Source organism: Buteo buteo, chromosome 10 (assembly GCF_964188355.1).
Source record: "Buteo buteo chromosome 10, bButBut1.hap1.1, whole genome shotgun sequence".
NCBI classification, from domain to species: Eukaryota; Metazoa; Chordata; class Aves; order Accipitriformes; family Accipitridae; genus Buteo; species Buteo buteo.
In genome coordinates, this window is record NC_134180.1 from 1,931,376 (window position 1) to 1,948,600 (window position 17,225).

Sequence of the window (17,225 nt, forward strand, 5' to 3'; positions counted from 1 at the left end):
AGTTCTACACCAAGCGTGAGTGGTGAAATTGTCTTTTGGGAGTTTAAAGAGCCTTTTCTGAAACCCTAGTGAAGTCCAGATGTCTCATAGCTTTTGTGATCCTGTGAGCAGTTTTAGAAGGAAAATCTGTGAGGGATAGGGCTATGAATCATCTGTCTATCCTGTGTCCATGAAGAAGAAATAAAAACCCTAATCCAAAAAGAATCCATTTAATTCTGGAATTTTCTGACCTATTTTGGTGCAAGCCGGTCTAAAAAAAAAAATTAAACTACTCTCCTGATGAGTTTCTCATATTGTTTACTTTTGTAACGTTCTCTTTGGACTAGCAGCCAGAAATGACGTCCACCCCTCGTCCAGCATCAGAGAATAAGAACTTCAGAGGAAGGAATGCAACTTCATAAATAGCAAACCACAGACACTAATGGGGAGCAGAGGCAAACCTGCAGGTTAAAAATTCGTTGCAAGAGAAGCCCATACATCCACACTGCCTGAAGACTCAAAGATGATTTCAGCTCTAGCATTGGTTTTTCTCCTCTGCCTCTCATGTCCTTTTTCATCATGTCAGCAGAGAAGAGCAGGTAAGTAATTTTAATTATCTCTATATTTTCTGGACTCGTATGCTTTCTAGACTCCTATGAAATTCTGTTTTGCAGAAGGGAATGAGGAGGAAGGTTAACATTTCAGCTGCATCTACTGAAGCCTAAAAGCAATGTTCAGGGATCTTGTAGTTTCATATGAAACTTGAAGCTTAACTGTGTAAATGTTCAGTCTTAGATTTTTTTTCCCCAGTTCTCCTCCTGAGTAGGGAAGTTTTGTTAAAGAAAACATTTATTCTAGCCCAACTGGGAATTTTGTTGTGTTTTGTAATGACCTGCAAGAGGCATTTTACATTAACCTGCATTTTGCATGTGATTTAAGTTAAAAAGCAGATCATACAGAATGTCCGATAGCAGGATCCTTGGATATTCTCTCTGCTTGTGCACATAGAGCTCAGGGAAGCCCTGACTTCTAGGAACGTAGCCATGCTAAGTTCATTACAAAAGTTCCACTTCTCTGAAGAGCCCATTAAGGGAATGCTCAACTCAAAGAGGATCTGTGAGATCTGGCAGACTCAGACTGTGTACCAGAGACTCAGATGTGTGCTTGTGGAGACAGAATGAGTCCACGGAGAAGGATGCATAGTAATGGCAATGTCTGCAAGCGCACAGATTTCCTTTGGAAATCTCCTCTGAGTGGTTGTATCATTATTGTGCATTTGAATATTAAAAAAACCCCCAAACTTTTATTTTAAATTACATCTTGCTACTAGGGATGGAAAATTCTTCCCAGGAATAACAGAAGTTGCCTGAAGCCTTCATGCAGAGCTTATTCAAAACCTCTGTTTGAAGTTAGAAATTAAGTGCAAGCTCCTTGTTTTCAATAAAATAAGAAACGTGACTTTAATTCAGTCTTTCTGTCTTAGAATGACATTTGTGGTACTTTCAATTTAGTTCCCAAACCAAAATGTATTGGAGAGGTTACAAATATTCATAAAGTCCTCTTGGTTCTGTGTGGGGAGGACCCAGGAGGCTTTCAGGTTCATTTGTCACATGAGAATGCTGAAGTTGTACTAAGTCAGTAGTACGGGCTCACATCCTGCCTTTGGCGCTGGCAAATTCCTCATGCTGAAGGAGGCAGACCTCTAACTCCAGCTAATTTCCCCTGAACACACAGTGCTGTTTGTAGAAGATACTGCTATTTCTCTCTTCATAAAGGTTTGCTTACACTGTAGGCAAGGTGTGACTTCTGTTAGAGGATCGATTAATCTAGAAAACTAGAGAAATAAGGTTGTACTTTCTCATGGCAGACAGGAGAATACCAGAGTTGAACTTTCTGTCCAATTGTTTTTAAATGGTTCAAGTTTTCTTAAAACTTATATAATTCTAGAAACAATGAGCTACTTCCATTCATTGTTCTTGAGCAAAGCTGGAGTGTAGACTCGATTTTTAGCATGTCTCAAAGGACTAGGCAAGTCTAGAATCTAGCAGATGGGAGGGAAAAGTCGTGTTAATCTGCCCTAGATGACCTTGTAAGATGATTTATATCCTCTGTTCAGCTTAGTTTAAACAAGATTTTACAATGTTGCATGGATGAGCAGATGGATCCTTTGTACCCCAAAGCCACTACACAGCAATTCGAAATTGCCGCTACCCAAAAAGAACCCATCTCCAGCAAGAAAAAAGTCTGTACCTTGAGAACAGGCAAGGCAACGACTGATGTGCTGGTTTTCCACGATCAGTGCTTGGCAGCACGTTTGGGATAGACTCAGCAAAAAGCCTTACTTTAGTGGTGCCCTTCACAGGAGCTTCCACAGCACTGAATTACTGATTTGCTTCTTTTGGCAGCAAAGCCTTCCTATGTGTGAACTGCAGAGACCATGCCAGATTAACAGCTACCACAACTGCCAAACTGCCAGGCCAATTTGTTTGCTGAGGGGTAACTGTTACCTACCTGACAGGCATGGCTGATTATCACTGTCTGCCCTGCCCAGCGCAAATTCTACCCTACGTGCAAGTCTCTCTTAGTTCCAACAAGCTTCTAGTTAGGAACTGGCAGAGACTAGTGTGGAGGAGTCTGTATCTTTAATATTAAGCTGAAGTTAATAATATCAGGTGGTTTGTACTGCTAATGGCTCTTCTGTGTTTTTCCCAACCACTTTGGGTTTTTCAGGAGGTGACGTTGGGCCAGAAATGCTGGAAGAGATGAGAGAAACTAACCGTGTGCTAATGGAAGTTCGAGAATTGTTGAAACAGCAGGTAGGTGAAAAAAAGGGACCTAGTTCCTTATATGCTGCACAAGAGAGGTCTCTGAATCCTCTGCTGAGTTCTGGAATTTGGGGGCCTGCTTCTTGCGTTACATGAAATAAGCAATACAATTATTGTGCTGCAAACCAGAATCAAGAGGTGGTCTCAAAATCAGATCTGTAATTCTGAGATAAATTGGATTCATTTGAATACCGAATTCTGCTGTTTAGAACTGTGTCTCCTGAAAAACAGCGCACATGGAGAATGAACTCAAAAAAAAGACATACACACACAGTAGGTATATATTTAACTGGAAAAACAAGTCACTTTTTCCTTGATTTTGTGGGCTCATGAAATCAGTAGAGAGTCCAAACTTGGAAGATGGAAGAGACCTTTCAGCCATCTATTAGGGTCCTGGAAAGGGAAGTCATATGGAGTCTAAACAAGCTCTGTATTCACTCTTTCCTCTTGTTGTTTTAATCCTAAGCCTTGCTGGCTCCTGTAGTTTCTTAGGGAATTTGGAACTTCTTGGGTGCTTAGATCTTTTCCCATTTTAACGAGGAGATCGTGGTTTGTCTGGTCAACTCTCTTTTAAGTATAGAAAAAGGTTCCATTCTCCCTTTATCCACTCTGGGAGCTGAGGGCAGCAGCCTTTGCCTGCCAGATAATTGGAATGGCAGACAGGTCTCTGTGCCAGTGCAAACTGGGCGGCCTCTAATCTGCAAAAACATCTGTTGCGTTGAGTTGCTCTCACATTTCAGGCTGCTGCATAAATACCCAGTGTTTACTAGGAATCAGGTCAGACATGGTTCCTGGCAGCCTCAAGCAATGATTTCCAGTGTTCCCTTCCAGCTTAGCACTGCTTCTCCATACAGGTTTTCTATTTGTTCTTTCTCTCGCTCTTGCCACCTTTACTTTTTTTTTAGCCATGGCCTTTTTCTCAACAGCACTTTCAAGAAAATTCTTCCTCAGAAGACAAACTTGCATATACAACTGGAGAGCCAAGGTGGCAGTTCATAATTTCTTAATCTGTGCAAAGATTTTCTAAAACTTACTTTTCCTTGAATCAGCATCTTGGGATGTTGGCAATAAGGATGGCAAAAGGCATAACAATAAAAGGCCAGATCTACTCTCCTGAGCCAAAGGCTGAAGGATTCTTGGCAAAAAGGAACCACTGACACTCACTGACAGTGCTCTGAATTCTCCACTCAGCTCTCTGTCACCCACTTCCAATGGGAGATGTTCTGGGGATTCGGATTAGATCTATCTCTGCCTTAACTATTCAAAATACATGACCCCAGGCGGTGTTGGAGGGAAGAGAGAATCTAACATAGAATGAAAGCTTGCTCTTATACCTGGAAGCTGGCAGAGAGACATGAGTAGAAGCTTTTGTCAAAGTGAAATGACTTAATCATGGAAACATAAAGTCCACAGGGTGTGGAAGGGTGGTCCTGAGCATCAGTTGTAGATAGCCAGTGAGGCTTTTGCAGGAAAGAAGTCTGCTAGGATTGCTATCTAAGATGCTAGAGAGTCATATAAATGTTAGCTTGAGACTGACATGCTTACTTGTGCCTGTCCCGTATTCCTTTCTTCACCAAAGGAACAGCATCTTTGCGCTGCCGATGCTACAGATTATCTCTTTATAAGAGCTTGAAGGAATAGGAGCCTAGAGATCAGAGGAAGTCTGGAGGGAGGAGCTTTCATGAATAGATTCTAAATATCCTCACAGCAAGGGCATTAGAGCGAAAGAATGGCATAAGCAATCTCAGAGATTATTCATGTATCTGCAAAAATGGCTCACAGGGGAACCCCCTCCTGAATTTACCTGTGCAGTGCCTGGACTGCAGATAAAGCAGACCTCTCTAGGACTGCTAGTTCAGCATCTTCTAGAGTAGAGACCCAAATAAAGTAGATTTCTCTTTCTTTATAACACTTGTTTCTATGTATTCAAGTCAAGTGTTTCCTGCATCTGTGATAGAATAGTAGTATCAAGTTAGCCTGTAGAAACACTACAGTAGGAAGTGATTTACAGCAGGGAATACGAGCCACCTCAGCTTCCAAAAAGTCTGCAACATAGACTTTGAGGTAAAAGTTAATTTGTTCGTAAGCAGCTGTGCAATCTCAGAGAGACACCCTGTTTTCTGGCAGTGGGGCTACTAGTTTGCGTGGGAGCAAAACTCAGCCTTTGGCTAAATGGTGGTTCTTGTTTTCTTCTAGATTAAGGAGATAACATTCCTGAAGAATACAGTCATGGAGTGTGATGCCTGTGGTGAGTTACTGAGCTGAGTTCTATGTTCAACTGCCTCCAAGTCCTCCATACCTTTGTGTCCAAACAAGTAGTAAAATGCCACCTGTGACCATCTCCCCAAAGAAAATAGCTTGTTTCAGAATTAGCCCAAGTGTCACAGGGTAATACTCAATATTGGTGATGCTTTTTTCCCCAACATCATTCTGCATTCATGGACCTGTGTTCCATGCTGTTCTTGTCATTCCATGGCAGCTGAAGCTATTACCCCTTTCCTGAGCATGGGGTGCAGAAGTAGCCTTAAAAAATTCATCTTTCCTTCCAGCAAATCCCCAGAATTTGCTTACTTCCATTATTTTTAAAAAAAAAGCTTTGTTAATGGTTTTGTGACATACCATGCCATATTTCTCAGAGTAGCTGCATTCTGCTGCGGAAAGCTGCTCAGCCACATCTCCTAATAACCCAGGCCGTGGCCAATGTTAGAATTGCCTGGGAATGCACACTGGCTATCCTGTGGGATATAGCTGGCTACTCCTGAGCTGCAAGTGGAAGAGAACATCACCCCCAAGAGGCGTTGCTCTGCTATTCCTTCCATCCTAGTGCTGCCACCATCCAAGCAAAGAGGTTGTTTACAGAGGATTCAGGAAACAGGGTCATAAATTTTCCCATATAAATCTTGCCCTCTGGTCCCCAGTATATGTTTTTTTTCTAGACTGGAACTTACTTCCAGTATATCTGGCTTTCAGAAAGCATGGTTCTTGGAGATGCTCTATTATTTGCCAGTACACTCAAAGGGTGGAGCAGTAACCATTTCTGCATTTGGAGAGATTGTACTTCTGCTGGAAAAGAGATTAGCCAAAGCTTCTGGGACCCACAGTACAGAAATGCATTCATCCACAGCAATTGTTTTAATAATTTGCTCATAAAACTGTCCTGAACTTTCTCTCTGTTACTTGATTTCTGCCTTCCCCACTTGCTATTCTGCTTTATATGTATTCTTCTCCTGTACTCCTTACCATAGAATTTGAGCCTCTTTTAGTCATGCATTGAACAATCTGACTCACAGCAGTCGTGTGCTTCTCATTATTTCTCAGAAAGAGAAGCATGAAGAGAGGCCTTGTTTTTAGTGAAGATTTTGCTGCTGGTGATGGTAGAGTGTTGGTTTTTGGGTTGGTTTGTTTCAGGTTTTTTATGTTGGGCTTTTAAGCTGGAGAAAGTGGGAGAAAAAAGTGTCCCTGCCACTTAGAGTAGTGGGTGTGGGAGACTTGTGACAATTCTAGATTCTGGGAAAGTTCATTCACAGTCTTGAATTGGCCTTCAGTGAAGTTCTGCATCCCATACAGATTAATTTTGCAAGTTCTCTTGTGCTGTGGGTCAGGTCATGAGGATAAGGACAAAAACCTGGCATTTGGCCTAAAACTTTAAGGGAAGCTGGTGCGCAGAGGTGTGGGGACAGGCTTGATGTGTTCAGAGTGCTTCTGAATAGGACTGCGGCAGCATTTTATATGGGTTAGAATTTCCTACACATCACACACTTCATGCTTAGATAGACTATATTGCTGTATTCCAGCCTAGAAGTGATGAATGTCTGAATAACAGATTGATTTCTCATCTGCCAGGATGAAGTGAGGTTTCCTAGCCCTGTGGAGATAACAGGTAGCATGTTATGCATAATGTTACAGCATGAGAGCCTTCTGTGTGAGTGTATTCCTGCTACAAACCAAGCTGACCTGTTTAATGTGCCTGCTGTCTACAGCAGAGATATTGGCTGACAGCCCTCCACAATGCTTCCCAGATTTAAGTCTGTGTGGGTTCTGCTTTAGCCAAGTGTCTGAGTCCATACCACAAGTGAGGTGTAGCTATGGGGAAACCGGGGAGAGAACTGAGCTCTGTGGAACTGCAAAAGCAAGGGCATTACACCAACAAAGAAGGTGGCATAACAAAGAGTTTTGGACTTGGAGCTAAGACTTCTGGGGTTTCTTACTTATTTTTTGTCTGCTTTGATTCAGAAATCTGTCAAATTGCTGCTTCTGGCTTCATTTTTCTCCATTTACAAAATAGAGCTACAACTGCCCAACCCTCAGAAGGAATGTGAGGAAATATCCTGTGTGTGAAGCACACTGATATCTTCTGAGACAGTGGGACCACCTGATGATAGTGTCTGGCAGTGACAGCTCTGTTTTTAATGTTCCTCTTGTCCTCTAGGCATGCGAGGCGACACGGAGGTGACAGGCCCTGTCATCACTGTGACACAGTTTAACAGATGCCTCCCAAACTCTTGCTTCCCTGGAGTGGCCTGCACCGAGACCGGCACTGGCTTCCGCTGTGGACCCTGTCCCCCGGGTTATTCAGGCAATGGGTCCCACTGCACAGATATCAATGAGGTAAAAAACAAGTAGGATAGGCTGGAAGCTATAAAACTGGCTCACTTTTCTTAGTGTTGCAGGTTTGTCTTGTGATTATAAAGAAAAGTCTTGCAATTCCCCTAGGAGCTGCAGTTCAACAGAAACACCATTTCACTGGAAGGAAGTCTGTATCTCACTCTCCCTTAAGCTCTGTTCCATGTTGGTTTTATATCCACTCTAGCTAGGCATTTCTTTCTAAAAGAGATATAGGCTGAAACAAAATAAAGCTTTTGGTTTGTACCACACAGGAAGGTGAGTTTGGAAGACCAGAACAGTCCCTTTTGGTCTTACAATCTTTTGAGCTACTGGCTGATGAGTTGTTAGAGATAAGATTTATTATGTGTGGAATAGAATCAAATGCTTCCTGAATAGTCCTTTATACAATAAATCTTACCACACTACTTGTATGGCTTTACTTCTGCCTTTAAATCAAACCTTGCTAGGCAGATACTGTTTAATTTTTCTTTTTTTTTTTAGAGAGTGTGGCATTCCATCAAGTTTACTTTCTGTGTGTATGCAAAGCTTTACTCAACCATTAATTGTGTATGTCCCTAAGATTCCTTAGTTCTGTGGTTCCCAAACCATAGCCCTATGCTCACTGATTAGTCCACCAAGCAACTTAAGTGTCTTGCAAAGTCATATCACCTCTATAGCATTTCAGTTTAAAAACCTGCTGAAGTTAAACGGTTCGATGAGAGATTTTGAGATTGATGATAATCTGCTAGTCACCAAAACGTGGGAACCGCTGTATTAATGTAATGCATCTGCCAGTACAGAGTATAAGAATTCAGTGAAAGTAATAAAGTGTTGGAGAAAATAAAGCAAGCATTAATAGCAACTTTGGAAAGTCAATTGCTTCCCAGAGTAGTACACAAACAACTGTTCTTGTCTTTCAAAACCAGTGTAAGAAATTATCCAGTTCTCTGGATTCAGAGACTGCCAGGAAAGAAAGTGTGAAGCCAGCTCTTTGCCTGGACAATTGATGTCACCTAAGAAGAATTAGTCCTGAAAGTTGATTTGTTTTACTTGTCTGCACATATTGGGACTTGGGAGAACAACTGAGATGGGGAAGCTGCATTTTCCACTTGCAAGGAAAGCCAGGAACTTCTATGCATTTTTGGTTTATTCTTTAAAAATAAAAGTACAATAGCTGGATCTCACCCAGCAAGGCTTGCTTTGAGAGCTGCCTTCACAGCTGGCCTTGAGCGAGCCTGCCTCACAGTTCTACACAACCTCTTCCTTGTTTACAGTGCAACGCAAACCCCTGCTTCCCGAAGGTCCAGTGCATTAATACCACACCTGGCTTCCGCTGTGATCCCTGCCCTCCCGGCTTCACTGGGCAAATGGTTGAAGGTGTTGGACTAGCTTATGCCAGGGCCAACAAACAGGTAAGGCCCAGAAACGTTTCTGTCTCCTTCAGAAGCCATTAACTCTTTCCCCTCCGTAATTGTAATTCAAAGGTCTTGGAACCCTCAAAGGTCTTGGAACCCTCAAAGGAATGGGAGGGAAATGCAAGATGACTGTGTTGTATTGGTGGGGAGACTGGTGTGGTGAGAGGAGAGACTTGCCAAGGATGTCCTAGCACATCAACAGCAAAGCAACCTCCACTCCAAGACCTTACCTCTGCTGAATTTATACTGGACAGAATGTTATGTCTCTGACACCTTTGTGGCTGTGAAGCCAGCCTGGGCAATCCTTCATACTAGGACACAGAAGAGCTGATGCAGTGGCTGGCCCTGCTGCTTCCCTGACAGCTACAGACAGATGAAAGTAAAAAAAACCCAACAAATCACCTAGTCTGAGTATGGTTTATAAGAATATATTGCCAAAAGTAAGAATGGCATGTGGCTTGTGTTATTTAGAGAGCTGCTAGCTGGTCACAGGACACAGTCTTTGACCTTCTTGCTCCATTGACTCTCTTCTATCCTTTTACAGTAAGGAGATACTCTGACAGCTCAGCTCAGAGCTAAGCTATTTTGCCAGGGTAAAATCTCTGGTGACTCTGTAGAGGGTGAACAGCTTGCCTGGGGTCAGGAGTATTGCTGGGATCTGGCTCAAGCTTGTCGGAAGGAAAACTTTGAGCTGTGGGACCTAGTAGGGTGTGTCAGGGTCTTTGCTTCTACATCTAGTGATGCCCTAATTCTGTAGTCTGATGTGGTTGGTATCTGCTTAAGAGTGAAGTTAATGTCTATTTTTTTCTTCCTGGGCAGGTTTGTACTGACATCAACGAATGCGAGACAGGTGCTGCTAGAAATTGTGTCCCAAACTCTATCTGCATCAATACACGGGTAAATATTACTGGAAAGCCTTATGTGGATCTCTCTTCCCCAGGCTCTGGGGCCTCTGTTAGCTGTGGCAATCCAGTTGCTGAGGAAGGTTACAGCAAAGGTTTGCCAGGACTCTGTTATAGTTAATTCCCTATTGCTTTTTCTTGCAGGGATCCTACAAGTGTGGGGCTTGTAAACCTGGCTTTGTTGGGGATCAAGTCACAGGCTGCAAGAGCCAGACGGTGAGACGCTGTCCTAATGGTGAAATTAGTCCATGCCACGAGAAAGCACAGTGCATCGTGGAACGCGACGGGTCCCTCTCCTGCGTGGTAAGGTCCAAACCTCCCTGCGGTTGGGGTCTGCTCACTCTGGTTTCCCTTGCCCTGTGCTTGCTCTCCTGGGTCTGCCACTGCCCTCTCCTGGAGAGCGTGCCTTCCCGACACAGACCTGCTCTCCATTAACACCTGAGCTACGGCATTATCTCTGTCGGTGCTCTCAGAAGTGGACTTCTCCTGGCACTTCAGATCCACCGTTGTTTGCTTGGGTTTTTTTGCCTGAAGCACTACAGATTTGTCAGTCATGGAACATTACACACGGCTGAGCAGGGAGAAGCACTGTTCAGCAACTTGCTGGAGCCCAGAAGTTTTGCTGCTGCATGTGTCTTTATAATCTCAGGAACAAGCAGAGAGCTTGTATCTGAGCTATTTAAAATACTATTTGCAGCATAACTGTTTCTTGCAGGCAATATTTTTCCTGTAGAGTATTGTGTACCTGGATTTGCAATGTTTTGTGCTGGTTCTCATGTAAAGCCTTCAATTTTGGAGGCGTGTGGCCATCAGGGGACTCACTGGCAGCCTCATTTTGTTTATTTGCTGTCTTCCAGTGCCTCGTGGGGTGGGCAGGGAACGGCTATGTCTGTGGGAAGGATACGGACATTGATGGAGTCCCTGATGAGAAGCAACGCTGCTCTGACAAAAAATGCCGCAAGGTAAGATGCAGTTGTCTCATGTTTTGCTGGAAACAGTATATCAGAGGAACACCTAACGAGAACTGGGCAATTCTGATTTGAGGGCAGGCCTTGGGTGCTGGTGAGACCTGCCCAACCTTCAGAACTCAGGCTAAATGATACGCACAGCTTGCTAACAGGCCCTTTGTTGCTTTCTTTTCAGGATAACTGCATGACTGTCCCCAACTCTGGCCAAGAGGATGCAGACAGGGATGGAATTGGAGATGCTTGTGATGATGATGCTGACGGAGATGGGATATCAAATGCTGAGGTTTGAATTCTAATGCTTAAGCCCTGACATACCTAAACGTACCCAGAAGTCCTGCAAAGCAACTGCCTTCACCTTTAATGTGAATTTAGAGAACCTGCAGGTAACAGCGTGCAATGTTTCTTTTTAATCTGGATGGTCTGAAGCCTCTAAAACCAAGCAGACAGGAGAGAACATCATGGCACTGAAGGGACTTTACAAGTCATGGTCCCCTAGAGAGTTAGGGAGTCTCTCTCTCCCACTTGGTCAAGCACTGGTTGGAGGTATTTTCAGGTGCTACTGGTGTTCCCTGAACAGGCAGTGACTAGGCTGAATAGAGGGAACTAAGACTGGCTGCAGATAGGCTGCTGGGCTTCTCAGAGCAGCTGGTCACATACCCCAGAACTTTTGTTCAGTAGCATGCTCAGTGCCAAACACTTCCCCTCAGCCAGTCCCTCTCTCCCGCAGGACAACTGCATGTACACACGCAACGCAGACCAGCGCAATGCAGACAAGGATAACTTTGGTGATGCCTGTGACAACTGTCGCCAAGTGAAGAACAATGATCAGCGGGACATTGATGGCGATGGGAGGGGAGATGAGTGTGACGATGACATGGATGGAGATGGTAAGAGCAGCTGGAGAGCATCCTCAGAGAGGTGCAGACATACTGACCTAAGAACCAGGAACCTATTCAGTGTGCAGCTAGAGATCCTCACCACAGGTGCCAGCCTTCAGCGGCTTGAGCTCTACAGGAGTAGAACTAATTTCTGATGGGATGAAGCACAACTCAGTTCTTAAGATGCAAAGATGAGCAGTCAAGCCAGCATCCTTCACAGTTCAGCTCTTGCAGAGTTTAAAGATTGATCATCAGGATGGTGCTAACAATTTTTTATTAGCATTCTTCTTGTGCACATGCACATCAAACCTGTGTCAGACTTAAGAAAGAAAGATGTACCATGCAAACTGATCTCAGTCCAGTGCTGCAATTTAAACTTACGAAGAAGTATGGGAATATCCAAGTTGTTAGCAGCTACCGGCTCAAGGCAGTATGTGTCAGGGCTGTCTTCTGGGGTGAAAAAAAAAACCTGGCTGGCTTTAGAAACAGTCTGTGTGCTAATGATGCTGTATTTGCACAAAGCCTGCTTTTGAAAGCCAGAAATCACAACTGCTTCTGGTCTGAGACATACGTATTTATTTACAGAGTATTTCCAGTGCATCTAGCGCTGTTTGGGTCTGGCTACATCCTGCCAAGTAGCTCCCCGCTGGCACGATTTGCTGGTGTAGTAGGTAAATGCAGAGAAGTGGGAAGTGAAGTCATACAGGTTGCCAATTAGATTGTTCCTGTCCTGTCTCAGGCCTTGAAAAGGCACTGTCTAAATCTTCCATGTCAAATAGCCAAGATTAACCTTGACTTATTTTATAATTATATAGACGTCTACTTTAGAGGAAAAAGACTCTGTCATGGTTTAGGGAACTACAGATAGTTTCATCTTCATCCTCTTGGCCACTCACTCCTGCACAGATACGATGACAGTTTGAAGCATCTTCAGTTCTTTAGCTGTTACGCAGTTAAGGACATTTCCTCTCGGGTTCATGTGCAATAGCATGCTCAGACAGTCATCATGATGCAGTCTGGAGTATTTTTAAAGATCAGTTGCTGCTGATCTCTTCCATCCTCCACAGCTGCTAGGATGTGTGTGAAACATACACAAAAATTCGAATTGTGGCTTTATTACATGAATTCAACTGTCCTAGATTTTTGCCATCTCTTACATCCAAAAGAGATCTTGCTGCGTAGACCTTAATAGCCCTATTGCCCTGATGGGTCCACTTTGCATGTTTTACAGGGATCAAAAACACAATGGACAACTGTAAAAGAGTTCCTAACTCTGATCAAAAAGATAGCGATGGTGATGGCGTAGGAGATGTGTGTGACAGCTGCCCAACAGTCAGTAACCCAGACCAGGTAAGCAAGCACTCTTACTGGTTCATTTCTCTCACTCAAGACACTGCTTGTGTCATCTGCCTAAGGTGTGCATCACCAAGGTTACCACTTGCAAATTTTAGCTGCCATCCTGCAGTACAAAAGTACAGCCCCCTGAGATCAAACATCCTGGCGTATAGAAGAATAAGTCAGAGGGGAAGTGTTGCACTCCGGACTTCACTCTTCCTACCTTGTTCTTCTGTGTTTAGAAATAGTGCTGCATGAATTCAGCAGGGCAACTTGTAAATACTGCAGAAGGAACTCTCCCACTGTTGTCAGCTCTGTTTGCGATCAGAATGACCATGGCACTGAGGCTAACAAACACCTCTTCTTTGTTCTCTTTATTGCCCAATATTCCTGTTGATCTATGCAAAGTTTAAATGATTATTGCTTTATTTTACTAGAAAGATACTGATCATGATCTAGTGGGAGATGTCTGTGACACCAACCAGGACAGGTGAGAGCTTGCTGCAAAAATTGTACTTGGGTTGCATGAAATCTTGGGGATGGAGGAGAAAAAGGCATGTGGTGGCAACTCCCTGACAACCTGGCTTGGCCTTATCCGATAAAAAGACAGAGGTTAAGGGAGGTGGAATTTTCTTCAGACCTCAAAAAAACTTGCCAGTGGAAGTATGGCCCAAAGGCTAGCGGATGTAAGCTTGCTGACAGCAGGCTTCCCCATCGTTAGCTACCACTCATGGATTCATTCATAGACTACAGGTGGAACATTTCTGATCTATTATTTGTGTAACTAATACCTTAAGACTTCATAAGGCTCGAATCACCAACTTCTGCTGTTCTTGCTGAGGATGCCAGCTCCTAGAAAAGTGTTGCATGCTTATTTTAAAAGCATGTATCAGTGGATAATCTTTACCTGTAATTTTCTCCACCAGTGATGGGGATGGCCACCAAGATACACGGGATAACTGCCCATCAGTGCCCAACAGCTCCCAGCTGGACACGGACAACGACGGGCTGGGAGATGAATGCGATGATGATGACGACGATGACGGGATTCCAGATGAGAAACCTCCAGGCCCTGACAACTGTCGGCTTGTCCCTAACCCTGGCCAAGAAGACTCAGACGGTAAGGGAAATGGATGCACGTTAGCTCTGCTTGGGGGGTCTTCTGTTCCTGGTGGCCAATGCATATCAATTTGACCTCTAGAGATAGACAGGAAGCAAGATCTCCTCAGTATTGACTTGAGACAGTCTTACATCATTTTCAGATCTCCAATAACCCTGACATCAGGATCATATTTGGGAAAAGTTCTCTTCCAGAAGTGTCTACAATTTGAGGTGTTTCTTCTGTGAACAGCACCTCCGCAAGCAAGAGAAGCCTCAGGGTTTCTTCGCAACTGACTTAAAGGAAGAGCGTACCGGTGCCCTGAACATCTCTTAACCTTGCATAGACATGGCTACCTTTAACTGTGCTAGCCAAAAGCTAGCTGAGTAAAACTCAGGTGCAAGGGGCAGGAGAAATGAATAAAAGCTCATTACTCCTTTTCTTCTATCATGCTCTCAGGTGATGGTGTGGGAAACCTTTGTGAAGATGACTTTGACAGAGATGCAGTGATTGACAGAATTGATGTGTGCCCAGAGAATGCAGAAGTGACACTAACAGACTTCAGGGCTTTCCAGACGGTTGTATTGGACCCTGAGGGTGATGCACAGATTGACCCCAACTGGATTGTCCTCAACCAGGTAGGAGACTGCTCCAGAACAGGCTAGTGAGTCAGGTGGAAACAAGCCTGTACCAAACTGGATGCAGTTTTCATTAAAAGACTCCACAGGTGTAATGGTACTGTTCAACAACGTCCTAATCCTAGAGTCTCACCCCCGGTGTCCTTCTCCCCTGATCACTTAACAAAAGTAAAGTTAGTACAGTTGGAGCTATACTAATGAGTCAACATTCATCTTTCTCAGGGCATGGAAATTGTCCAGACCATGAACAGCGATCCTGGCCTGGCTGTAGGTGAGGCACTTATTTTTGTCCTATTGGAAAATTATTGCTCATTAACTGCGTACTTCTCTGTGCAGCTTTTACAAGTATTTCAGACACTACTTCATGATTCCATCCACCTCCTGGGAAAATATTTTCTGTAGTAGGCAGTCTTCAGATTTGGCTTAGCAAAATCCACCTCCCCTATCTGAATCTGGCAAGAAATGGATCTACATTTTGTCTCAAAACACAGAGTATTTGTTTTCCTACCAATTACAGGTTACACGGCATTCAACGGAGTGGACTTTGAGGGCACATTCCATGTCAACACTGCCACAGACGATGATTATGCTGGCTTCATATTTGGCTACCAGGACAGTTCCAGCTTTTATGTGGTCATGTGGAAGCAGATGGAACAGACATATTGGCAGGCAAACCCCTTCCGAGCAGTAGCAGAACCCGGAATTCAACTTAAGGTAAAGAAGCCATTGACAAAGAATGCAGTGGTGCATTTTTGCCTTTTTCTTAGCTGTGCTGCTTGGACACATACAGTGGGGGAAGCAGCTATGGTCAGTCAATCTTTTATCCACACATTTCACCAGTCTCTTCTCTGTGTTAGGCAGTGAAATCTAAAACAGGCCCAGGTGAGTATCTCCGCAATTCTCTCTGGCACACCGGAGACACCACAGACCAGGTCAAACTGCTGTGGAAAGACCCTCGCAATTCTGGCTGGAAGGACAAGACATCTTACCGCTGGTTCCTGCAACATCGGCCTCAAGTTGGATACATCAGGTGAGGGGTATACAATTTCCTTTGCACGGCTGAGTGGAAGTTTAACACACAAAAAGCAGCATCTCTAGTGCAGTCCTGTGGTAAAGAGGAGGGAGAGTGTCTGACTGAGGAACAATTTCTACAAGGGTGTGTGTATCAGTCTCACGTTCACATCCTACACACGCTTATTCTCTTCTAGAGCTCGCTTCTATGAAGGCCCTGAAGTAGTAGCAGACACTGGAGTTGTCCTCGATACAACTATGCGAGGAGGACGCCTGGGAGTCTTCTGCTTCTCCCAAGAGAACATTATCTGGTCAAACCTGCGTTATCGCTGCAACGGTGAGTTGGTTTTGAAAGTCAAATACAGACATTTTTGCCACTGTGCTTTCAAGATGTTAATTTGTTCTTGGATAGCCTAATGGGATGTCACGCAGTAGCTTATTCTATTTTTATTTCTGGTTCTGCTTCTAATCTATATTTGCTTTAATCTCATCCTCCTCAGACACCATCCCAGAAGACTATGAAACATTTAGAGTTCAGCAAGACTAACGTCTGATTTAAACGTCTGTCCAGCCAAACTTGCTTTAAAAATCGTGCTCGGCTGCCCCACTATTGCGCTGGTATACTGTATAAAGAACTGTAAGTAACGTACCACTGCACTCTGCACAGCACCAAGTGTCAATGCATTATCTGGCATCTTTTCTACAACAGCAACTTTCTTTAAACGCTACGAAAACCCCTTGGAACGGCAGAGATGTAGACAGCAAGTGTGAATAGAAGCCTGTAAACACTAGTTCTCTATGCTACCTGGAAAAAGATGTGCTGAGAAGCTACCTGCAGTAGCTGGAATTGTTTGAGTAAGTTTAGTGTGGATGATTCCCAGGAATCTTTTCCCTACTCAAAGGCTCTCAAGTGTGAATGTTGTTCTCCTTTTCAAGACCTACTGCAAAGCAAACCCAGCACCAGTCTGAAAAGGACACAGAGAGCAGCCTATGTACAAGTTGCTCACAAAACATTAAAAAAAGCACTTTAAGGAGAGTATCTTTGTTCTGGAATGTTGGATAATAAATACTTGGAATGTTGGATAATAAATACTAGACTTCTCCTTGGTCACGTGCATGTTGCTTTTTCCTCTTCTGCAACTTTTTCCATAACAGATGTGTAACAGAGAAGCCCTCAAAAGCTGAAAGCAATAGTACTGCTAGAGACCCCTCAGCTGAATTCATAATTTTGTTAGCAGTACAAATGCACAGGGCCACTTTTTCTTTCAGGAACCTCCCTCTGGTTAGACTGTCCTACCTGGTTCTTTTAAGTGGCAGTTAGTTTTAGAACGATAAATGAAAGCTTTATACTTGATTTGTCCTATGACACCATGCCAGGACTCCCGCAAATAGACAGCCGAGGAACGGGGAAAACTGAAGCTGTTCGTATCATGGGTGCTCTCTTGAGCTGGGAACAGCAGACAAAGGGTTTCTCTAGTTGGTAACCTGGAAAGTCTTAAATCCTGCACTGCTGTAATCCCCAGTCGCTTCCAGGTAAACAATAACCTAGCAGCATTCCAGTCTGCCTGAA

The 17,225-nt window shown here is 43.8% G+C and overlaps 1 protein-coding gene across 1 annotated transcript; it reads left to right on the forward strand.

Annotated features, from left to right (window-relative positions):
* Positions 1 to 322: 322 nt before the first annotated feature.
* On the forward strand, positions 323 to 16,761 carry COMP (cartilage oligomeric matrix protein). The gene is made up of 19 exons (XM_075037887.1): positions 323 to 578; positions 2,710 to 2,795; positions 5,001 to 5,052; positions 7,234 to 7,412; positions 8,684 to 8,821; positions 9,644 to 9,721; positions 9,871 to 10,029; positions 10,584 to 10,688; positions 10,870 to 10,977; positions 11,422 to 11,581; positions 12,804 to 12,922; positions 13,345 to 13,397; positions 13,834 to 14,027; positions 14,466 to 14,644; positions 14,867 to 14,915; positions 15,162 to 15,358; positions 15,502 to 15,674; positions 15,853 to 15,992; positions 16,156 to 16,761. Exons 1-19 carry the CDS (start codon positions 503 to 505, stop codon positions 16,200 to 16,202), a joined length of 2,292 nt encoding a protein of 763 aa, XP_074893988.1. The 5' UTR covers positions 323 to 502; the 3' UTR covers positions 16,203 to 16,761.
* The last annotated feature ends 464 nt before the right edge of the window (positions 16,762 to 17,225 follow it).